Source organism: Galeopterus variegatus, unplaced genomic scaffold (genome assembly GCF_000696425.1).
Source record: "Galeopterus variegatus unplaced genomic scaffold, G_variegatus-3.0.2 Scaffold589, whole genome shotgun sequence".
NCBI lineage: Eukaryota > Metazoa > Chordata > Mammalia > Dermoptera > Cynocephalidae > Galeopterus > Galeopterus variegatus.
The window spans coordinates 528795-554014 of NW_007726700.1; the positions used below are offsets into that span (position 1 = coordinate 528795).

The window sequence follows — 25220 nt, forward strand, 5'->3', positions numbered from 1 at the left end:
CATGCTGTCACATGGCTGAAGCTTGAAGACATTATACTAAATGAAAGAAGCCAGCCACAAAAGACCATATATTACATGATTCCATTTATATGAAATATCTGGAATAGGCAAATCCATAGAGACAGAAAGCAGATTAGTGGTTTTCTGGGGCTGGAGAGAGGAGTGAATTAGAAGTGACTTCTTAACGGGTACAGGATTTCATTTTGGGGTCATGAAAAAGTCCTAGATAGTGGTGATTACACAGCCTTGTGAATGTACTTAATGTCACTGAGTGGTACACTTTCAAATGGTTACAATGGTAAATTTTATGTTATATATATAGTTGACCTCAGACACATACACACACACAGAGAAAGAAAAAAATACATACTATTATTTGAAACCATTGTGGTTAAAAACATAAGCTTCAGCTTTAGAAAGCTCAGCTGTGTGACTGGACCAAGTTACTGAACTCTCCACTTCGTCTGTAGAATGGGGATAACAGATGTCTTGAGGATTAAATGGGGTCATGCATGTAAAAGTGCTTAGCATATGGCCCTACTCAATAAATGTTAACTATTATTAGCATTAGTCCTCAATGGTCCTTTGAACTTGTGTGAATTCCTTCCTGAGAGCAATTCCCGAGGAGACCTAGAAAAACTTCTGGGGTTGAGCCACTGTCAGAACAGACAGATGCTCAACACACAATCGTGGCCTCCTTTCAGGCAGATCCGGACTTAAGACATCACTCTCTCTGCAGAGAAAAAGTAGGGGACCCCAACCAGAGGGCATGAGGTTGGGGAGAGAGAAGAAAGCTTGATGAGGGTTTGGGTGTCAAGGGTTTATTCAAAGCTCATGGGGGGAAATTAGGATAAAGATGGAAAATAGTCAGCATTTTAGCTTTTGACAGGAAGAGAAAGGGTTCAATTCCAGAGTACCCTGTCCTGGGCCAGAACCCTTTAAAGCTGTTTACTCTGAAACCAACCAGTAGCAGGCCAGATCTCAGGGAAAGGTCGGGAGTTGGGGGGCAGGAGGAAGGCAAGAAGCTCTCCATCCCTGCCATTGTGATGTCACCGTCCCCAGAGACGTTGTCAAACCAGGTGTTTGATCCTGGTAGTGGCTCCATGTAAATTTATTCTCTCAGACCCCCCAACCTTCCCTCTGCTTGGAATGTGAGACAAGATAAACTAAACAACTTGACAGTAAATATGTATTCATCCTTTCCTTTATTAAAGTATCAAAACATAAACTTGGCTACAGAAAACAAAACTTTTTTCAGCATTTGTTGAAAAGTCTTAGTTATACTAGCCATACACGGTGCATTTTTCGGATCAATTTCTCTTGCCACAGGCGCTCCCCTTCCTGGCAGCTAACTAATTGTCTTGAGTTTCCTAAGGGCTGGTGGGTGGGACCTTTACTCATAACCACAGGGGAAATGTTAAGTATGTTTCCCCTTCACCAACATAAGGAACGTAGATTATCTCCTACTCTCCTATGGTGGTGAATGGTACTAATACCTGATGACTCTTTACAGATTAGGAACAACTCCTGATGTGCAATTAAAGCAGCAAAATTAAAACACCTGTGTCACAAGTGCTAGTTCAAAGCAGCAGGCACACCATTCGTGTGGCTGAATCTAACATTTAATGAAGCCAGTGCTTCTCTGAACAAAGGCATTGGGAGCAGAGGTGCCAATTTTTTATTTCTAGCCTGTGAGTGTTACATATATGTGCACAGGCAAAGAGAAGGGGGCCTGGTGCTTTTCCAGAGCTAAGGAATCATCTGTCCTGGAGAGTCCAGAAAATTTGGTGGAATATCTTTCTTTGAATTTACCGCACCCATGCTGTCTAAAATTATTCTTTCTTTCCCCCCATCCCCTTTCCACATCTGGATCTTATAACAGATGTGATTCAAGTGAACAATTCTTTAAGAGGAGTTCTGTGGCAGAACGTAAGGTGTCCAAGGCTCAGGTTGAACAATGGGTGTAAGTTTCAGGTATTTTGTTCATTCAGAGAAGATGATAGTTGAGGTATTTAGCAATTTGGATTTTATATCAAAAATATATCTTAGTACTTGTGCTGTGTTTTAGGGTTTGTCAGTGAGAAACTGAGCATCAGTGCCAAAGACTAAGGAATAAGATTGAAAGTCAACCATCCCTTCCAGTGGTGCCCCAAAGAACACAGGGGAATATTTCCAGCTAAATATCTCCCATAATGGAGAGGGGAGGGGTGCGGAATGACTGGATCTCAACAACCAACAGATGTGAAAGAACAGAAACCAGCACAACACTTACATTTACCATGTCTTGGTTCCAATATTTATCACATTGACAGGAATGTTCAGATAAATAAGTGATATTTTGTTTTACAGAAAATTGTAATGATACTGTTGAATAGGATTCAACACTCTGAGGATTTCACAGAAACATCAGAATTTAACAGACAGTAGACAGTCCTTGTAGCCAGTGTGAGTGACTTCTCACAGCTGCAAATGCTCTGAGCCAGATTTGTTAAAACAGCTACATGACAAAAACGATGCCATTGACATCCAATATTGCTAAAGCCCAGGCACCACCTGGCTTCAAACATGTCCCCACTGACTGTGGTTTTCGATCACAAGGAAAGGAAAATGGAGTATTCTTTGGCTCTTCTGGCCTAGAAATGACTCCTGACCTAAGTCACTGAGTGGAGAGTCCTAACCCTTTGGAAGTTGGACTTACTTTCTGCTTTCTTCCTGTGACATTGTAACTGAGTTTGCAACAGAGGACTTGCTGTCATGCCCATGGGTTTTGCATTAATGCTAGCAGAATTATGTTCTCTGGGGGCTGACATGCTTTTCTGGCCACTTGAACATTCTGTGAGTCACTACACATGGTGACAGTCCCCCAAACTCTCAGAAACCAGATCTGAGGAAAATCATGTAAATGTCATACCAGTGTTGTGTGAAACAGACATCAAAAGAGCACAGTGCCTAGTTTTGAAATGGATGACATGCACACAGTCATTCCCAGACAGAACAGCATATTTGCTAGAAAGCACACCCTTGCACAACTTGGCTAAAAGCCGTCCTCACTCCACAACTCCTACAAGTGACAGTGGCAGCCGCAGTGGAGGAGATGACCATTGGACCCACCCCATCCACCCAAGAGACAAACACTTCTGCATGAATCCTAATGGTGGGCATCCTGGTTTTTGTAGAAACCAGATGAAAGCTGGGCAGGATCCTAACCAAGAGCCACCTGGAACATCTGAGAATGGCCAGGATGTTAAATCCTGAATCCTGGAGTGGAGGCAAAAGATGCGCTTGCCACAAGCCAAAGTCCACCTGGGCAGAGTGGAAAGGCCCAGCTGAGTTACTGCGGGCCCTCTTGCCTCGATGGTTCTCTCCTGCTGGGATTCTAGAGGTGCACAGGAAGTCAGCTCTCCAATGGCTTCAGGGTTTGGGGTGTAAAAGGAGGATTTGATAAGTTCTCCCCAGTTGCCCCCAAACCGGGCTGCTTAGCTCTTCAAGGTCCCTTCTTTTATCTGTTGGTTAAAGAGTTTTCTCTCATCTTCTGGAGTCTGCCCATTGTGAGCCCGGATGATACACGTGGGCCGGTGAAGGTTGAGCATGTGTATCAAACGCTGCTTCTCGTTCTTGAGCTTCTCGATTTGGGCCGTCAGTTCGGCTTTCACACTCTCCAGCTTCTCTGACTCCTGGGGACAAGCAACAGAGGCAATCGCAATGGAGCCAAGGGCTAGTGGCAATGCGGTGGTCTGGGGGCGCTGCCTGGATGGCGGGGAGCACCTGGGACACCCTGGGGCTCATCAAGCTGGGAGAGACCTGCAGAGGGAATGTGTGGGCTTCCTGTTACAGTGTGCCAAAAGAATGGGACAGCCGAACTAGGTTTGGGAGAAAGTAGACCCTGGAGAAGTCTTTGAACTTGGGAACCTTTTCAGAGAATCCCTAGGGATGCCTTGGAGGTAGGCTGTGACTCTGCTAGTACTGATGCTGCAGTAGAACAGTCCAGAGATCTCCTCTGCCTCTGTGCAGGTCCTCTCTGAACCTGAAAGGGCCTTGGGAGCTGGGGAGAAGTCCAGACTCATGGTGCTTAGTCTTTTGTGAGTCACTGATCTCACTGAGAAGCTCATGTCTCCAGAAAAAATGTACATGATGCTGAGGATTGATTGAATTGTGTCCCCCATGATTCATGTATTGGAAGATTAATTTCCACTGTAACTGTTGAGGGTGGGAAATCCTATTATGGTCATGGAAAGGTGAGGCCTTGAAGGGGTGATTAGATTGTAGGACCCTGCAGTAGTGAATGGGTTAATAGTGGTGGTCAGGGTGTGGTTCTGAGGGCTTTAGAAACAGAGCACATGAGGAGGTTAGTCTCTCTCTGTTCCTCTGTTCCAAACATGTGACACCCTGCACTGCTATAGAGTCACCTCACCAGATGTGTTCCCTGGACTTTGGACTTCCCAGCCTCCAAAACTTTAAGCAATAAGTCTCATTTTCTTTATAAATCACCCATTTCTAGGTATTTTATTATAAGCAACAGAAATGGTCTAACACACATGGCAACACAAAAAATTTCCTAATTTTCACTGACCCCCTGAAGCAATCCACAGATCCCTTGGGGTCCTGAGGAACCTGGTTCAAGACTACTCCCTGGTCTGTCTACACATGGGGGAACAGACACAGCCATTGGACAGGCTGCTGACACCGTGGCCCGCCCCACTTGCCCACAAATGCTGTTCCCCCTAGAGTTTTTCAAGGGAGGCTGCCTGCAGGCAGCCAGCAGCTCACACACTGGCCAGGGAGAGGGGCTGCAGGCAGGAATGTGAGGAAAGTGTAACCACAGTTTGCAGATTAGGAAATAACTTGTTTGAAGAGATTAATTACAGGCTTTTCACAGTGAGTCGAGTGAGAGCTGGCAGCTTCCTTTTCTCAGGAAAAAGGGCAAGTGAAGCCTCCTTAACTGGGCTGGTGTGTCCTGCAGTCTGGAAGCTGCTAGACATGGATGGACTGGCTGAGGCTGCTGGGAGCCTGAACACCAGACGATCCTGTAGTTTTTAATCCACACACCTGCTTTTCATACATCCAGAGTCATGTCCACTGTGCTAACAGCTTTCCTGCCTCCTCATCCTGCAACTGGCATCATGTCCTGCAGTCTGGAAGCTGCTAGACATGTATGGACTGGCTGAGGCTGCTGGGAGCCTGAACACCAGACGATCCTGAAGTTTTTAATCCACACACCTGCTTTTCACACATCCAGAGTCATGTCCACTGTGCTAACAGCTTTCCTGCCTCCTCATCCTGCAACTGGCATTTCCGCTACCAACTATGGGGCTCTTCTTGGGAAAACATGACCAGGCAGGGGGCTTTTTAACTCCCCTTCTGTTAGCAAGGCTGATGGGAACAGGCACGAGCAGGAGGCAGGGGCAGGTGGAAGGCAGTCACTTTCTGCAGGCACTTCATCTTTTCCTTCTTTTTGTTCTGGCACTTGGCATCTGCAATCTTATTCCTTTCCTGTCACCTCTTTTTCCTTTCATCTTCTTCAGGGGCTGCCTATAAAATCCAGAAGGTGCATGTTTAATGGGAGGCAAGAAATACCACCCACCTCAGATATAATGCCTTTTACTGCCAGCAAACACTGGCAAATTAGGGCAGCCCTACTGCTAAGGAACCCAGAAAAAACAAAGCCCTAGACTTTTGCATGAAATCCTTACAAATGCAGGCACACACACACATACACACACTCTTGAGAATTAGCAACGAAAATCAAAAAACTGTTAGTTAAAATAAAATTATATTGGCAATGTTAGTAAATTGAAATTTAAACTACTTTAAAAATGCACTTAGATTTTGAAATAAGAGCCTGAAATTTAAATTGATAACTATTGGTACCAACTATAATCATTTAGAGCAGGAAACGGATTCTGTTCAGCAAATATGTCCTTTTCCCCAGAACCAGAATGACCTCAGCTTCATCGCTTAGCCACCCTCTCCTCTTGCCTCTTCTTCAATTCAGGATCCAGTGGTAACCCCATTCATCTCTATCTTCACCTTGAACATCATAGCACCACTTTCCTAAATTTGGGAGAAGCCCATGGAGATCCTGGAGGAGAGAGACCTGAGCCCATTCCCAACCAAAGAGACATTAATTAGCCCATGGCTTGGGTGCCACCTACGGGTGGTGAACTAGAACCATCCATTGATTCAGTCAACAAGTACATACTGATCTCTACCCCGGTAATCTCACCCTAAGCCAGCCCTGGGGATCCTTGGAGAACAAAACCCTGTCCTGCTTTGGGATCTGGTCAGCCCCGCCCTGTACCCAGGGCCGGTTTTCCTCGTGCACCCCTCACATCCCCTCTGATCCCACGCTTTTGTCACCTCCTTCCCACTGATCTCACCACTCCTCTGACCCACACCTTCTCCTCCATAAGAACTCCCTCTCTGATCACACATGGCAACAACTTCTATCTGACCCATCTGGGGGCTCCCTTCCTCTCCCTTTCCTCCCTCTGGAAAACTGGATTTCCCAGAGGTCACTCTGGACAATAGTGCTGGCCTCTGGAGTCAGTGAGTGCTGGAGCCTTCCAGAGCCTTCGTTCTTCAGGCCTCAGCAATTATTTAGCCATTCCTTGAACACTCACCATGTTAGCTCCAGGGAAGAAAGAGGGGTGACACATGGTGCCTGTCCTCGGGGAACTCATGGTGCAGCAGAGGAAGGGGACATAGAAATAGGCCATTGCAAAGTGCTGTGATAATAGGAAGATGTCCAGGGTGCAAGGTACATGAGAGGGCGTGCCAGGGAGGTGACATCCAAGGGGAGGCCTAAAGAATGGTTAGAAATTGGGGAAATACAATTCTATGCAGGAAGCAGCCAGAGAGAACACGGAGTCTTGGGGAGCTGCCAGCAGGTCAGTACAGCTGAGAGCCAGTGGGAAGTGGGGGGGATATGAGGACAGAGAGGGGCAAGGGGAGATTCATGCTGCATCAATCCTGAGAGCAATAGGGGGCTACTGAAGGGTCTTAAGCAGGAATGATGTTCAGATACTGAGTGGCCAATGTTGGAAATATTCATTTCTATTCATACAGTGGGACAATTCAGAAGAAGGAGCCTTGACTCCTGCCCAAGTTCACATTCAATGAGTAGACTGAGGAAGAGAGTTCTACAGCCCTGTCCCAAGTCCACAGCAGACAGGCTGTAGCTGGTGCTGAAACCCTCTCCTTCCCAGCTCCACCTGGGCTGATGTCTGTGCTGGGTGAGGTGAGGGGGTCTGCAAAGAAAGGTCTGCAGCTTATTGAGTGGATAAGTTCAGACTCATAGGTTGCAACCAATGGAAACTTGATTTGACATAAGCCTAAGGGGACATTGGTTGTGAGAGTGCAGGACCAGTGCAGGGTAGCAGTACGACCTTCAGAGGAACCCTGGTCAAGAGGCAGAGGCATCATAAGGACACTTTCTTCACCTCCCCTTCTGCCTGCCCCTGCCCCCTTGCTCCATCCCCCTCTCTACAGCCTTGTCCTGGTCCCTCTGGCTGCCAGCAGAGTCTCCTTGCCCCACCGACTTTGAGATGGTGAATTGTAGCCTAGCTCTGGGTTCCATGTTCAAGTTTCTGTGAGAGAAACTCTGAGCACCCCAGAGCAAGAGTAAGCTGATGGGTGAGGGGAATGGAGTAAATAGTTCTGGGTACTTGGAGAAGTCATCCTCCAGCCTTGGTCTCCTCTTCCATAGGGTAATGGACGAGAGGGTCTCCACAGAGTCTCCCAGCCCTGGCCCTCCACAGCTCTGTGAAATGATTTGCCCAAAAATGAGTGTGTGGCTGGAAAGCTAAGCTCTGACTGTAGGCAAATAAATGGACAGGAGCAAAGGAAAGGAAGGGAACCCAGGGAAGACATGTACAAAAGTGTAAGACACAGCAGTGCCTGGCCCTGTGCCTTTGAGGCTGATGCAGAGAGGTTCCAAATCCGACATATATCCTGGGACTGATGCAAGAAGGGTGGACAACATCAATCCGTCTGCCTCAGGGTCTTAGCCCAGAAGACCTGAGATGTTCCCAGGCCAAGCCCTGCCAAGCTCTCTGTAGGACATGTTTGCTGTCTGGTTGCCTTGACACTTTCCCTGACCCCAATTCACATTTACTATTAACCAGACAGACAAATTTAAGCCAAGCATCAGAAATGCTGCATGTTCTGTGTGGGCCCTGGCAGGCCATGAAACACCTGCGCAATCCGCAAGAGCATGATGTCACCCGGTGAAATGCTTGGCCCACAGGCACCTGTGGTCATGTGACCTGGCCTACATGCCCTGGTCACACAGTGGGGGGATTTCCCCTCCTAGCTCAGCATTTCCGGTGGAAAACCAGAACACCAACAGAAACTGTCCTGTCGCCATGAAGTCCATAAGTCATGTCATGGAATAGTTTCCCCCCTCAAAGTTTTAGTCACAGAGCAAAGATTCATAGCAAGCATTGCTGAGTTGAATCAGGCCCTGCTGGGATGCTGGCCTGGTTTTCACTTTGGCTGGGAAGGCAGCTCCATGGCAATTTCAGTCACTCTCCTTCCAGGAAAGAAGGTCCTGTGAAAGGGTTTTCTTAGAGGCACCAGCTCCAGGACTTTATTAGCAAAAATCCTGGTCCCAATCCCAGATTTTCCCTACCAGCTACTATGTCCTTGAGGGGTCACCCTGGGCTTGGCCTCCGTGTCTGACTCAGGGAGAGGCAGGCAGCCTGAGCTCAACACTCAGTCATTGCAGCCCTGAGTGGCCCAAATGGGGGCTTCAACAATTGCTGGTTTAAGCAAAGGGAAAGGTTTGGAGTTTATGCAAACAAAGCATTCTGCTTGGAAAATGCCTGGGAGCAAGTTATAAGATTTAGGAATCAGGAAGATAGGAGGTGTTGGGGTTGGGGTGGCAGAAAATGGTAAACCCCGTTCTCTTGCCCCCATTCTCCCAGACTCTCACCATGGTGGTTGACAGTGCTGGCCTCTCTCCTGGAGCTGGGGGAGTAGGGGAGCTGGGCTTGTTAATGTTACCAGGATGGCTCAACATGGGACGGATGTCAGGGGCCATCATGCCACATCACAGCAGTTATGAGAAGTTAGGGATGGGTTTGGCCCGGGGACGACAGGGTGGGGGAGCTCTCACCTGTTACAGGTAGAAGAGGTGTGGCTTGTTTGTTTTAGGGGGTGCTGCAGCTAAGTAGATCCATCCCTCCCCCAGATCTGGCCTCACCCAGGGCGCTGTCACCCAGGAGCCTTCCTACTCCAGGGCCAGGAAGAGCTACCCCATCACCACCAGGAGGAAGGGTCCACCAGGACTTGTACAACTAGGGAAAGTGCACTGGGTACGTGGGGCATTCACTACGGGACTTCCCCCACCTCCAGGCCAGGTGAGAGCTGCTCTTCTGGCAGCAGCACCTGCCTACCATTCCCCTACCCCCCACCTGCATCAGGGGAGCTGTCCGCTCTTGCACCAAGCTTCCCAAGCGATGAGACATGGCTCCCAGCCTGCCTCCCCAAGCCACTGGCAGTCACACCCTGTCATCTGGGTTGGCTGCAGCTACTGGGGTGCTCCCCAGAGCCTCTCTCTGCTAGTGGCTCATGACTGCCTCAATTTCCCCAGCTAGTGGTGGACCGAGGCCCCAGTCGGTGGACTGTAGGGAAATGAATTTGCAGGTGGACAAATCCTCTTCCTCTAACAGGGGGATCAATTCTCCCAGCCTCATACCCAGGCCCTGAGGGTGAGGCCAAGGATAGGGAAAGGGATCAAGAGTGAACCTGAACCGACTCAGGTGCAGGTCTTGGTGTAGCCTCCAGACTGGAGTGAGGCCTGTACAGAGGGTGGAGTTTGGTTAAAATGTGCATGCACAGGTGGGTGTGTCTTTACTTGGCTTCTGGACACAGAATCCATTTGGTCTCTCCCAGGGCTCCCTGTGGGGACGAGGTGACACACCCATCTCTTCATACTGTCCTCTCTTCTCAGGCCTTTGTAAAAGTGGCACGTACCTGTCTGGTGGCCCCAATTCATAATTTCTCTCCTTCCATGTCTGTCTCCCTCAGGTGATTTTTGTTTTTTGTGGGGTTTTTTTTAGCCGTCGAGGTACATCTTATGTAGAGTAAAGTGCACGGACCTTAAGTGTACATCATAATGATTTTTGATAAATTTATAAAAATCAAGATGCAGCATATTCCCATCACCCCTGAAAGTCTCACCCTGTGAATGGTAACTGTGGGTCCCTCCATCCCCTGGCACCAGGTGACAGTTTGTACACGGAGGGCATTTTCTTGATTGACTTGCATGCCTTATACACAGGGGCCTCCCACACTCTCCATATTGCTGGGGGTCCTCTGAGTTCCCAGGCTGTGTCCAAAGACTTGCATGGCTTGGGACCACCCCCACTGAGCTCTTAGCACCCAGACTGAATGCATTCCCCCTGGTCTGGGTGCTCCCATCTCTGAGCTCTCCCTGCAGCTCTGCTTCCCCTCACCCCCACTTATCATGCCTCCCTGAGCCCACAGAGTCCAAGAAAGTGAGGATCCAGGAGCAGAATGCCCTGCCCCTCCTGGGGATGTTGACAGCCGAGGCTTGAGTCATCACTGCCTGGGGAAGCTGTGGGCTCTGGCCCCCGTGTGCCAGCAGCCACCTGCTCCAGGGCCAGGGTTAGCCCACTTGTGGCCATAAGAGCTGTGGCTTCATTGCTCTCTCTGTGGTCCTGGACAAAGCCTCCATTTCCCCAGTCTGTGAAGTGAGGAGGTTATAAAAAAAATGACTTCAAATTTGGGGGCACAAACATTACTTTTCAAACAATATTTGGCACCCTAATACATAAAGCAGACAAAAGTGGGGCCACTCAGGATTCAGCATGAGGGATGCAGAACCTCACCCACCAAGAGCAACCCCTCTCCCTCTGCCCCACTAGCTCCAGGCGACCCCACTGAGACCCTTGGGTTCCATACGTCACACTTGGAAGTTCCCGGTGATGGGGCCTTGCTCTAGAGAGAGTCTTATGGGTTCCAGGCTCCACTGGGCACCCCAAGATGCTCCCTTACTGTGAGGGAGGAGGTGAGATCTAGCAGAAAGGGGGTGAGGCAGTGACCAACCGTTGACGGAGCACTTACTGTGTGCCATGAGTCTTTACACCATGACCTCATGTAACTCTCACGACATCCCACAAAGTAGGTGTTACTGCCCCATTTCACAGATGAGGAAGTATGCTCAGAGAGTAGAGAGGAATCTTCCCAGGATTATGCAACTGGCTAGTGGCAGAAACCCCGTCCCCTCCAGGAATGTCGGGTCGTAGTGAGTCAGCAGGTGGGAGAATATGGTCTAGATGGGCGTCTCTGTTGCGTTGGGAGACTTACATCACCCACAGTCACTCAGCAAGCATGCCAGGCATGAAGTGGAGAGTCTGCATCATGGCAGGAAGGGGGGAGTCTTTGCCCTGCGACTGTCATGTTTCCATCCTCAGGACAGTGGTACATGGGAACTGACTTTCCTTCAGGGATTCTGTGACCAGGCAGACCAGCTTCATTAGGATGGGACTAAAGGTGGGCAGTGCTGGGGGACATGGGGGCCTGGGCCCTGGTGAAGGACATGGCTTCAGGTGGACTGAGGACACCATGGGTGGCAGGTGGGAAGCAGAGGGCTCGATTCCTGAGGACAGCTTCTCTTTGGGCAAGCAGAAACCAGGAGTTGAGGAGCTGTTCCATCCTCCCTGGGCATCTCCATGTCTCAGACTCTTTCCAGACTAGTATGAAGCCTCAGGAGCACCAAGAGAGTCTGCTACACTCTGAAGTGGGAGCTCTGTGAGGGCAGGGGCTTGTGTGGGCCACTTGCCACTCCTCCCCAGGCCTTGTTCCTGGGCCACCACCATAAATATGTGCTGAATGAAGCTGTGGGGAGGAGATTCGGGGCTAGATCCTGTGTCCCTAAATCCTCCAGGGCTAGAGATACAGAAGGGCCTTTTCTCTGTCCCTTTTTTTCCCTCCCCCCCCCCAGGTAGGCGACCTGCTGAGAGCACAGTTAGGAGAAGGGGACCCACGATGGGGCTTGCTGCCTCACCATTTCACCTACAGCCAGGGCTGGGGGGTGGGCAATCACACAGCAAGGGGGCTTCCTGCACAGAACCTGGTAGAGGTAAGTCGGAGGAGCTCATGGCTGTCGAATGAATGGGAGAATGAATGAACAAATATTTTATTGTGTTTCCTTTGTCTACACCAGTCTCTTCACCATGATACTCGGTTTCTCTGTCTTGAAAATCTGTGCTGTCCAATACCACATGTAGCTGTAGAGCACAGATTTCNTTTCTCTGTCTTGAAAATCTGTGCTGTCCAATACCACATGTAGCTGTAGAGCACAGATTTCAAACACTTCATAGGAGAAAAAGAATGTAAAATATCTCAATTTTTTATATTGATTATATGTTAAAATGCTATCATCTTGGGTTAAATGTATTAAAATTAACTGCACCTGTTTCTTTTGATCTGTTTAAACTCGGTCACTAGCAAATCTACAATTACACATGTGGTTCACATTGTGTTCTGTAGGACAGCCATGATCTACATGTGTCTCTTGTCACTTCCCTCCCACACCAGAATCCTAGGCTCTGTCCAGCGTGCTGCCCAGCCTGACCCTCCTGACCGGCAGATAGTGTCCAAGGCTCCATCCCCGGCAGTGTATGGCTGGAAGCAGAATCGTACAATAACTAAGTGATGATGGAAGTTTATGGGTGCTGAACTTTTGCATCTATCTGTGACATATTTTTGGTCATATCTCTGGTTTATCGGCAGTGTATGGCTGGAAGCAGAATCGTACAATAACTAAGTGATGATGGAAGTTTATGGGTGTTGAACTTTTGCATCTATCTGTGACATATTTTTGGTCATATCTCTGGTTTATTTGACGGCAAGTTTTTAGGAAAACAATCCTTGATTATAAAACTGTTGCTATTGGAAATTATGGTCTGCTTTACAATAATCTGTTCTGCATGTGGCCACAGGAATGCTTTCAGGGGAAAAGCTGGGGTTCCCAACATATGACACCCATTCCTCTGGAAGTGAGTGAGTGACCTTCATGTGCTCTCTGAGATGGTCACAGTCTTCTTGATCCTTCCTTGACGTAGAATTCCCAATAGGCATAGCTTTCTGATTGTACCATCCTCTGCAGATTAGAAGGGTGAACCAAAGTGAAGCGTGTGATTTGTCAGTGGCAACTACAAATGACAGAAGAGTGACAGCTGTGATAGCATCACATGGCTGGTGGACACTCAGGAACTAAGGAGCTGACTGGACTCCACTGCTACACAGTTCAGTAATGGATGTGTCGAATGAGAAACCCGAGTCACTGCACTGCGTCAAACATGTTCAATGTCGTTTGCTCAAGGAGGAGCAGAATGGATATTATTTAGAAAGATTTCCAACAAAGTACTTTAACTCAGCTCCTGTTACACACTAAATTCACTGCTGTGAGTTACCTCTGTGCCTGAGGAGGAAGCTGCGTGAATGAAACATCACTGCACATGTGCCCTCAGAGGTGTGTGTGTGCGTAGGAGAATACACACGGTAGTCCTAGAATAACAAGTCCATACTGGGGTAGTTTTAGGGGAGAGGCAACTTTCCAGTTTTTCAGAAAGGATCTGAGTAGGATTCATGTTAGACTTAGTTTACCTTAAATTAAACTAATGAGCCTTCATTCATTCATTCAAAAATATTTTTTATTGAGTGCCTAACATATGCCACGCATTGTTTTAGGGGCTGTGTATGGAGCTTCAGAGAGGATCCACTGTTCATATGGTAGTTTACCAGGGCATACGCACAAGTGACAGGTGTACACTTTGTGATTTTGTATCTTAAATCTGGTCCTTGATGTGGCCTTCCTGCCGCCGCCCCACCCCCTTCAGACTCAAGCTGCCTTAGATAGAATGTGTTGTCCCCACAAGATTGAGCTCTTCCTTTGGGTAGGAGCTGTGCTTCTGCCATCTGCCTGGCAGCCCCCACTGACAGGTCTGGTCTTTGCCATGACCTCAGTACAGAGGGAGATGGGCACCTGGGTCTTCTGGGGGAGAGGGTCAAAAGACTCCTTTTTTCCTTGAGAGAGTTCCCCCTTGGTTCCTGAGTGGAGCACATACTTTCTGTATGAGCAAGCAGGAACAGGAGAGAGGGGCATAGCCCTGGGGACTTATCAGTGCCTGTGATGTTGGGGTGAGGAAGGACACAGCATAACCAGCTCAGCCTGGTCACAAATTACAAAGAAGATATTCCTGCTTTCCCTGATTTATCATCTAAGGCTTCTTTTCTGCTCCACTAGGGTGGTAGGACAATCTGTCAAGACCCTGTCCCCAGAACCAGCTCTTATCCCAGATTTTGGCGACAAGGTCCCAAGACGAGGAACAATTTAATGACTAGAAGAACAGAACCCCATTCTGAGTAGCCTGCTAGATCCCCTTGCAACATGGACACCTCTATGGTAATTGTACTGAAGTCTCAAGGTGTGGTTCTCACATCCACGATAGCCAAGCTCTTGGAGAGATTGGCTCACTAATTCATTCCATCATTCAACAAATATCTATTGGACCCAATGAGCGTCAAGAATCGTACTGAGAACTAGGACTCCGATATGGAAACAAACAAATGAGCAAAAACTCTCTCCCTGCCCTGAGTAGCAGTCTACAAAATGATCCAGTAAAGAATTCAGGTTTGGGCACAAAATCCTGGCTCGCTATGTGCTAGTAATATAATGTCACTGGGCTTCAGTTTCCTTATCAGTAATATGTTGATGATAACATGACTTACCTGTGAGGGTTCTGAGAGAATTAATTGGGTCAGCAATTTCAAAGCACATGGGCACTGTTGAGAATACAGTGCTTAAAAGTATCTTAGAGATTTTTACCGAGTGGTATCTCTAGTTCCACAGATATTAAGTTTCATGGGAAAAATCCAAGGCCCCTGTGCTAGTCCATTTGCGCTCCTGTGACAAAACACCGGAGATTGGGTAATTTATAAAGAACAGAAATTTATTTACCACAGTTCTGGAGGCTAGGAATTCAAGACCAAGGGTCCAGCAGGTTTGTGTCTGGTGAGAGCCCAGTCTCTGCTTCCAATGTGGCTCTAGTTCCACAGATATTAAGTTTCATGGGAAAAATCCAAGGCCCCTGTGCTAGTCCATTTGTGCTCCTGTGACAAAACACCGGAGATTGGGTAATTTATAAAGAACAGAAATTTATTTTCCACAGTTCTGGAGGCTAGGAATTCAAGACCAAGGGTCCAGCAGGTTTGTGTCTGGTGAGAGCCCAGTCTCTGCTTCCAATGTGGCGCCTTGTTGCTGTATTCTTTGGATGGAAGAACACACTCTCCTCACGTGGTAGAAGAGACAGAAGGGGAAGAAAGAGGAAAACTGCCTCCACCAAGCACTTTTACATGGGCGTCTAATCCTATTCATGAGTGTGGAACCCACATGACTCAATCACTTCCTATGGGCCACACCTCAATACTGCTGCATTGGGGATTAAGTTGTAACAAGAATTTTGGAGGGGACAAAAACATTCAAACCATAGCAGCCTCTTTGACAACCAGGGAGTTTAAGAGTAAAGTTGAGAGTTCAAGGGTGAGTAGGTCTGAGGGAGAGAATAGGAACTCAGAGCCAACGAATCAGACACCTGGGTTGCCACTGCTCTGGAGAACTTTCTAGAGTCCTGAACTGCCTCCCTCTGTCTCTTCTGACCCAGAGGCTGAGATCTTCTCTACTGGGCCTGACCTCATGCCTCTGTCAGCTTAGAAACTAAACTTTCTATCTGGAATACCCCCTGGTACCAGCTTCCTGCCAGAAGCTAGATCCTTTTTAGCCTCAATGAACTCCTTGCTGTCAAAATGCACAAGTTCAAGCACAGGCGTATTTGTTACACTCGTCTGCTGCTCATGGCATTTTATCTCCTACATGAGTAATCAGACACCAGCGCTCCGACCTCTCCCTGGCACAGCCATAGATGTTTGCTCATATTATCATCTGCATGTGGAAGTGGGGGAGTTGCAGCTCCTAAAAGTGGGGTCATCTCTCCAGTGACACACAGTAATAAACCCATGGATATGAACCACGTTTCTTTCCAGTGTCAGAACTCATACTCTTCACTCCACACTGTCCTGCTTTCAAAAAACAGTGAAAAGATGAGAACCAGATTTGGGGGTAGGAGCAGTGAATATCATCTAAGTTTATAGTTTGAGTGACTTTAGAGGTTTCCTTGGAACTTCAAATAGTTCTCCCACTGCAGGGACATAGTGACTTAAATCCCATTATTCCAGTTCAGTTCCTCTGGCTTGGTACTTAAGGCCTCCCTTACCCCCAATCTAATCTCTCAGGCTTACTGTTCAAAAATCCCTTCTATGCAGTTCTCTCCATTGCCAAACTGATCATCGTCCCCAGCCCCTCCTTCACTCCACCCTGTCTGACTTTTCCTGCCACTCTGTCCAAGTTCATGCCCTTGTCTCCACTTGGCAAACCCTAATAATTGCCAGTAGTAAATGCTTCACAGGTGTCTGCTGAAAGGATAAATTTCTTTGCACTCAGCATTGCTCTATGAATCTTCTTTCAAAATGCAAACATAATAATACACATGTCAAGATAAGAAGCATGCACTCCATATTGTGTACTGGGATGGGAAGAGGTTTTATCTTTTATATACTGCACTTTTTTTTTTTTTTATTGCCACTAAGGTAGAGAGTAATAATTACTTTCATGGTAATAAACATTAAAGAATCTTAGGAGGTGTAATATATGAAAGTGCTTACATCTGAACATCTGAGTATGAATGAGCTTACTACTCTGGAACTGGAGTAAGGTGTGTTGGACGCTTTTGGAGAGGGACCTGCAGAAATGTGAGGAGTAGTGGATGCTTTGAGGACACACTTCCTATACCTTGTGATTAAGAGTGGTGGGTAGGGAAAGTTAACCGCAGGGGTGGGGGGTGGGGAATAATGGGCGGTAACGTTAGAAAACTTGTTAGCAGGAAATCGACTGGTGTTGGGTGGTGACTTTAAACCCATGAGATAATAGCAATGACAACTATCTTTTATACTGAGTCTGTCGTTTTTCAAAAGTGTCTTTCATTCATTCACATTATCTACTTAAAGCTTCACAGTAATCCTTTGAGGTTATGATTATTACTCCTGCTGCGGATGTGGAAACTGAGGCTAAGGAAGTTTGTCACACCGCTAGTAAAGAGATCGGAGGTCAAATCCAGATCTCCTGGCTCTGGAAGCGTTAAATAAAATAAAAAGAGTAAAAGTAAATGACAAGGCTGCCTAGGAGGCAGATCCCATCAGAACATCAGAGCAGCCCGTCTTTGTTCAGTCTGGACAATTGATCTGGGGAGAGGGAAGACGACTGCGGAAGGTCGAGGGCGGGAATGTGCAGCAAGTTCAGGTCTGGGCTGGGCAGAGACTCCCGTGTCCCCCCGGAAGCCCCTCCACGCGGGTCTCCTCCATTGGCACCTCCCAGAGTGGGGTAAATGCGGCGGCGCCTGGCCCCGCGCGGCCGCCGTAGCGTCCCCGTTGCCATGACTCCCAGATCCCGGTACCGACGCGCTGAGGCGTGGCTGTGAAGGGCGAAGAGAGGCCTTGGGGGTCCGGGTCGAGCTTCCCTGGCCAGCGAGCCGGAGAGACGCCATGGGCAGGAGTAAGCTCCCCTTCTCGCCTTTCGCCTTCGATCGTCCCCCTTGCAGGCGTCGTCCCGGGTCCCACGGGACCCTCACCGCCTGCCGCAGGTCACTTCCGCCCCCTCCTGTCAGGACCCTGGCCCAGGCCGACCCTTTGGCCTCTGCAGACCCGGCTGTGCCAGGTCCTCCGCAGCCTGGCCTTTTCGAGGCTCAGGTTCCCCAACTGTAAAATGGGTTGGGGGGAGGGGAGCGGACAGAAAGGCATTGGACTTGACAAAAGGGGGTAGTGGAAGGTGCACGGGTTTGGGTGTCAGACACACCGGATTCGGGCCCGCGCGTGTCCTTTCCAAGTTGTGTCTTGTCCAAGTTGTGCACTGTCTCCCAGCTGCAGCCCTCAGACTCATTCAGGAAGGCAGTGTCGCCTAGTGGTTGAGGGTACCGACTCCTGAGCCAGGGTTTTAGATCCTGCCTCCTTCGCCCCCTCGCTACCTGACTTTCAGTGTCTTCACGCCTTTGGGCCTCAGTTTCCAAGTTCCTCATCTCAAAAATGAAGGCAATAGAAGTCTTGTTTGTTGTAAAAGTATTTGTTTAAAAATATATTAAGAGACTGCCAGGTGATGGGATTGTCACTTATTTATATTAGATTGAACCATTCTGATATCCAAAACGTTTTTGACCTCCCCAAATGGCAGTTCTATACAGTTTTGTACTTAATTTATCACTTATCATTGTAAAAGTGTCATAATTAATATTTTTTAATCAAGAGACTGTGCTAGATGATGGGGTTTCTGCCCTGGAAGACCTGATAGCCTAGAGGTAGAGGTCGGAGTAGGAGGTGGTGGGGAGAGTGATATGTAAATGTTAAAACTCTGTTCCTAAACCAGTGATTGATATTTCCTCCGGGGTTGTTTCCCCGTTCCCTGGTCCCACTCCTTTTTCTTATCAACAATTTTTACTTTTTTTTTCCCCCAGAAATTATTTTAGCATTTATTTTTACATATTTGTGGGGTACAGTGTATTGTTTTAATACATGCTTCTACTGTACATTGATTCAGTTAGGATAGATAGCATAGCTTTGTACCTGTTAATCTACCGCTTCCCCTCCCCTCCCGGCCTCTGGTAACCATTATTCTACTCTCTACTTCTATGAAAACGGCCTTTTTTTTTTTTTTCGTTTGTTTGTTTGTTTGTTTGTTTGTTTGTTTGTTTGGTTCCACATATGAGTGAGATCATGCAGTATTTGTCTTTTTGTGCCTGGCTCACTTCACTTAATATGTTATCCAGTTCCATCCTTGTTGCTGTGAATGACATAATTTCTTTTTTTTTTAATAACTGAAGAGTATTCCATTATGTATATATGCCAGATTTTTTATCCATTCATCCATCGATGGGTATTTAGGTTGATTCCATCTCTTGGCTATTAACCTTTTTAACTTGCTTTGTAGAATATCTTTTGCCCTCTTTCTCTGACTCCTGCCTACTTTAATTTGTTAAATCCTTAACTTACCAGACTTACATTGGAGAGCATTCTCTGAGTCAGGCTCTGAGGACGCAGTGATGAGCAAGACAGAGATGGGCCCACCCTCCTAGTGAGGGAAAGGCAAACACTTACAAATATGGTGGTTAGAGAGGGTGGGAGAGGGTGCCTGAGCCTTGAGAGCAGGTGAGTCTGGGGTAGGTGGAGGCTTCTCTGAGGAAGCAGTGTTGTCTGGAAAGGAAACGCTGAAGCCCACAGGTGAGAAAGTGCAGGGCCCCTTGATGGCAAAGTGCAAACAACTGGAGCTGGGGTGAGGGACAGAAAGAACGGATGGAGGCCGAAGAGGGAAGGAAGACCTGAGAGAAAGGTAGGCAGAGATCGGATGATACAGGTTTTGTAGGTCGTTCTCGTCAAAAGAGAGTAGAGAAACCAAAAGGTTTGTTCACGAGCATGACTTGACAATGTAGGGAGTTCAAGTGGGAGGTAGTGGCCTGAACTGAAGCTGTGGCAGCAGGACACATAACAAGCACGGCTCCTCTTGTGAGTGTCTGTTGTGTGTCAGGCCTGGTTAAAATGATTTTCATGCCCTCCCTTGTTCCGTCTTCCTAACAGCCTTTGGAGGCAGGGAGGAAATACAATCATCTCCATTTTTTTAGGTGAGGTGACTGAGGCACAGAGATTAAATAACACAGTCACTGGATTCTCTGGATCCCACATCACACTGTACTGCCCCCCATGGGACAAAGGCTCAGTGGACAGATCTGAGAGAGGTGGGTGGAGAAAGTGACCCTCCCCACCGCATCTTACAACCCTTCTTACATATTCTTTTTCCCCCACGCTTCCTTAATAAATTGCCTTCTGCCTCTTGCTATCATCTCCTTACTCCCATGTGCTCCTTGTTGCTGCTTTCCTGTATTTTCCAGAGAAAGATGCTGGGATGTCAGTAGTACAGGTTTTACAGATGGTGCTTGCTAGATCATCTCGCGTACCTCTACATTATAGAGATGGGGAGCAGGCACCCACGGGTGACCAGTGATCCAGCTGATGTCCCGCTTATCAGTCAGGAGAGAGTCAGGACTAGGATACAAGATTCCCAGCTTTTGCTGCTCTTTCCACGGTTCTGAACTCCCTACAGCTGAAGGAGAAATTTGGGTCTCTGAGGGAGGATGATAATTATGATTAACATTTATTGAACCACTTACTACCTTCTGGTCAGTTTTTAAGTGTTTCTGTGTATTTACTCCTTGAATTCTCTTAAAAATCTTTTGAGGTAGACACTATTATTACCCCCTTTTTGCATATGAGAAATCTAAAGCACAGAGAAGTTAAACAGTGCGCCCAGTGTCACACAGTAAGTGGTAAAGCTGGGATGTGAACCTAAGGAAATGAGGCACTCTTGCGTATGCTGCTACACTGTCCCTGGGAGTAATGCAAGGTCTGACGAGAAAGAGAAGTCATGGTGCAAAGTCTCATGTTTAAGTCAAAAAGACTACTTTTAGTGTTAATGTCTGCTCAGGAGGAACAATGTCAAGCCTGGGGGCAGTGGCTGGGAGAAAATAAAAGAATTAGTCCTCTCTGCACATTTAATCTGCTGTGGATTATGACTTAGAAAAGACCTAACCTCTTTGCTTTTAAATGCCATATCATAGTAATGAATTCATTTTTATTACTGTGATATATTTGTCATCCATACATCTTCTTTGGCGAAGTGTCCAAATATTTTGCTCATTTTTTATAATGACTTGTTTGTTTTCTTATCACTGAGTTTTTTTAAGTGTTTAAATATTTTAATTTTTTGGCTGCTGGCCAGTACAGGGTTCAAACCCTGGACCTTGGTGTTATCAGCATCATGGTCTAACCAACTGAGTTAATCAGCCAGCCTGGTTATCACTGAGTTTTAAGAGTTCTGTATATATTGCATGTAAGTCTTTTATCAGACATATGATTTGCAAATATTTTTCCCAGTCTGTGGCTTATATTTAATTCTCCTAAGTAGTTTTCAAAGAGCAGAAGTTTTAAATTTTAAGTCTAACTTATTAATTTGTTCTTTTATAGATTTTGATTTTGTTCATATCTAAGAAATTTTTGCCTAACTCAAATTCACTTAGAGTTTTCTTTTTTTTTAAGTTTTATAATTTAGGTTTTATATTAGTCTATCATTCATTTAACTCAATGTTGGTATATGATGTGAGATACGGATTAAAGTTCTTTTTTTACGTGTGGAAATCCATGCAGTACCAGCAACATTTATTGAAGACTATGCTTTCCTTATTGTATCGTACCTTTGCATAAATCAGTTGCCAATATTTATGTGTTCTGGACTCTCTTTTCTGATTCACTGATCTATTTGTTTTTCTTTATGCCAATACCACATTGTTTCAAGTAGTAGCTTTATAATAAGTCTTGAAGTTAGGTAGTTTTTGTCCTCCAAGTTTATTTTTCTCTTCCAAAATTGGTTTGGCTATTCTAGATCCTTTGCATTTCCATGTGAATTTTGGTATCTTCTCAATTTGTATAAAAAAAGAAGAAAAAAGTCTGTTGGGATTTTGACTGTGATCGTGTTAATTCTGTAGCTCAATTTGGGAAAAAATGGGCATCTCAACAATATTGAATATTCTGACCAAAGAACAAAGTATGTATTTCCATTTATTTAAGTCTTATAAAATATGGTTCTGCAGTGTTTTTTGTAGTTTTCAGTGGACAGGTCTTGCACATATTTGTCAGATTTGTCAAATCTAAGTATTTTACACTTTTGATGCCATTGTAAATGATATTATTATATAAAAATATAATTTATATTTTTTATATAGATCTTATATCCTGCAAACTTGCTAAACTCTCTTAGTACTGGTAGCTTTTTATGTAGATTCCATTGGATGTTCTCTGTAGACAGTCATGCCATCTGTATACAGAGATAATTCTACTTCTTTCTTTACTAACGGGGTGCCATTTTTTTCCCTTGCCTTATTGCTAGAACCTGCAGTACAGCGTTGAAGTGGTGAGTACAGGTATCCTTGCCTTTTTCCTGATCTTAGGTAGAAAGTCTTTCTCCATTGAGTATATTGTTAACTGTAGGTCTTTTGTGGATGCCACTTTTGATGTTGAATAAGTTCCCTTCTATTTCTAGTTTGCTGTAAGTGTTTTATTTATTTTTTTAAAATGAGGCATGGATGTTGGATTTTTGTCAAATGCATTTTCTATATCTACTGATATGTGTTTTTTTTAGTTTATTAATACTATATACGACATGTATTTCTGAATGTTAAGCCAACCTTGCATACATTGGATAAATCCTACTTAGGTATGACGTATAATCCGTTCATTATATTGTTAGATTTGATTTGCTAAATTTTTGTTTAGAATTTTTACAACTGTGTCCATGAGGGACATTGTTCCATAGCTTTCTTTTCTTGTAATGTATTTGTCTGGTTTTGGAATCAGGGTAATTCTGGTCTTATAGAATATCTTGGGAAGTATTCTTTCTTTTCCAATTTTTGTATATATGGGATATTATTTTTCCTTGAATGTTTGGTAGAATTTATCAGTGGAGACATCTGTGCCATACTTTTCTTTGTGGGAAGGTTTTTAACTACATATCCAATTAGTTTAGTAGATATAGGGCTGTTCAGCTTATTTATATCTTCTTGAGTCAGCCTTAGTAGTTTGCTTTTAAGGGATTTACTCATTGAATCTGTTTTTGAATTTGTTGGCATAAAGTTATTTATATTATTTCCTTATTATATTATCATTTATTATCTGTACAACGTATATGATGTCCCCTTTCTCATTCCTAATATTGGCAATTTGTGTCTTCTCCCTTTTTTACTAAGTGTGCCTAGAAGTTTACCTGTGTACTTTCTTAAAAAACTAGCTTTAATTTTTATTGATTTTTTTCTCTATTGTTTTCTGCTTTCCGTTTAATTTATGTTATAATCTTTATTATTTGCTTTCTTCTGCTTATTTTGAGTTTAATTTGTTCTTTTTCTAGTTTCTTAAAGTAAAAGTTGATGTTTGACCTTTCTTTTTTCCTACTTTAGCTGTGTAAGTGCTATAAATTGCCCTTCAAGTAATATTTTAGCTGCATACCCCCAATTTTCTGTATTTTTCTGCAGTTTTTGTATTTTTATTCTGTTCAAAATACTTCCTAGTTTCCTTTTTTGATTTCCTGATTTCCAACATTTAATAAAAAACGTTACTTTCATATATTTTGTCTGGATTTTTAGTTATTTTAAGCTGGAGGGTAAATCCTGTCCTATGTCTGTATCATGTCTGGAACCTGAAGTTTCTGCTACTGTTATGATTAAATCCTGGTCGTGGTCCTCAGCTTTCTCTGCCCTCTGGTTTCAGGAAATGAAAACCTCTTTATATGTAGCCAGTGCAGTCCTCTGGTTTTCACACTTAGGTTTTCATAGCTGCTTAATGTCTCTCAGCCTGTCCTTATCAATTGTGTTTAGTAGCAGCCACCTGATAAGTTACAGTTTTCCTCGTATTTCTCTAATGCCTGATATGTCACACTTACTAGTGCATTCCCATACACTGGTGTCCCATTTCTGTTTGACACCAATGAAAGTCTTAACTGCACAGCTGCCTTGGGCCTGGCACTGTCCATGTGTCACCTAGCACCAGTGATGATGTCCTCATTGCCACTCTGGCAGCAGGTGATCTGACTCCCAAATCCCATCTTAGCTAGCATCTGCTTTTATGGCCCACTTCTGATATCAAGCCTTCTAGGTCATGTTCCCCAGGAAGTAGATTTTTAGATGGAGATTAGCATGCAGGAAGTTTATTAGGAAATGTTCTTAGGGCAGGTAGGAAAGAAAGCAAGATTGCGCAGAGGGGGAAGTTGGGCTGTGATGCATTTAACAAAGGACTCGGCCATGGAAGCCATCCACATTCCAGCAAACTGTGCTCCTTGGACAGCCCTGGGTGTGAGAACACATACCCGATGGCACAGGAGCTCTAAACTTGGAATGAAACCTCTGAGTTGCCCAAGTTGGGGTGAAGGACCGGACCTTTCCAGCCCCACACCAGCCAGTCATTGGATATGGGCTTTCCTGAGAAAGGGCGTGACCTTGGTGGAGGTGTCTCTTCAACTGAGGTGACTACAGAAGGAGAGAAGTGACGGCTGTTGCCAGGGGAGCTCCCAGCAGCTGGAGGATGTCGTCGTTAGTGTCAGAAGGAGAGCTGGACCATGCAGCATGCCATCCACGGTGGCCCGGGGTGCCTTTTCCTCATGTGTGTATCTGGCAAACATCTGCTCCCATCTCAGGGTTCAGCTCAGGCTTCTCCGTGAAGCCTCTTCTGACCTCCCTCCTTTCACTCAATAGCACTGATGGCTCCTCCTCCGTGCTCATTGCACTTGCTGTCCGCTTCTGTCAAGGTGCCCCATCGCACTTTCTCCATGCTTTTGAAAAGCGTGCTCTATGTCTAGCACCTGAAGGTATCACTGGATTGCAGTACCGTGTGGCTACTGATGCTCATTGTGATGACCCCGAGTCAGTAAGAAAAGGCAGGGAAAACGTGTAATCCTGCTTTGAAAAGTTTCCATTGAAAATGGTAAAAGAGAAAAAAAGTTTAGATGCTACAAGAGGTAGCCTTTACCTATGTGTAACCCCTTCATTTCTGTTAAATCTCTATTTCATATATGTATCTACTAGGTCTTTCAAGGTGTTTGAAAATTCTGCAAAGCCTGTTATAAACATATATTGGTTGATTTTATTCTAAGCTGGCAAGAAAGAGAGGGCTGTTTACAAAATATGATATAAAGCCTGAAGGAATGAACATTAAATTGTTGGCTTTGGGAGTTTCCAGAACTTTGCTCAATACACTGAAAAGCTTTGTAGAAGCAAACACAGCACAGCAAACTCCAATATCCCCCAAACCTTCTCCTGTCCTTTGCCCCCACTCACTGCAAAGGCATTTTACTGAAACTCCCTCAAATTATAGAGAATCCAATCATATTAGGAATTGAAAAGAAGCCTAGGCTGGCTGATCAGTTTTGATTAAACCTTTGGATTCCTTAGCAACATCTTTTAGCGAGATGAGTATGTATCTGTGGTTAAAGCTGTCAATATCCTTCATCAACCACTCATTCCTTTAGACATGCAGATATTGGTTAACACCTTCTT

The 25220-nt window shown here is 45.7% G+C and overlaps 1 protein-coding gene and 1 pseudogene across 1 annotated transcript in view; one reads left to right on the plus strand and one right to left on the minus strand.

The window, feature by feature from the left end:
* Window positions 1-3476: 3476 nt before the first annotated feature.
* LOC103588584 lies at window positions 3477-9040 on the minus strand (annotated as a pseudogene).
* An 8461-nt stretch (window positions 9041-17501) lies between these two features.
* Window positions 17502-25220, plus strand: part of LRRC6 (leucine rich repeat containing 6) — a gene marked incomplete at its 3' end in the record, with an annotated part of 52285 nt that continues 44566 nt past the window's right edge. The window contains exon 1 of the mRNA XM_008570299.1: window positions 17502-17635. Within this exon, the coding sequence (XP_008568521.1) occupies window positions 17626-17635 (10 nt within the window). The remainder of the gene's footprint in view (window positions 17636-25220) is intronic.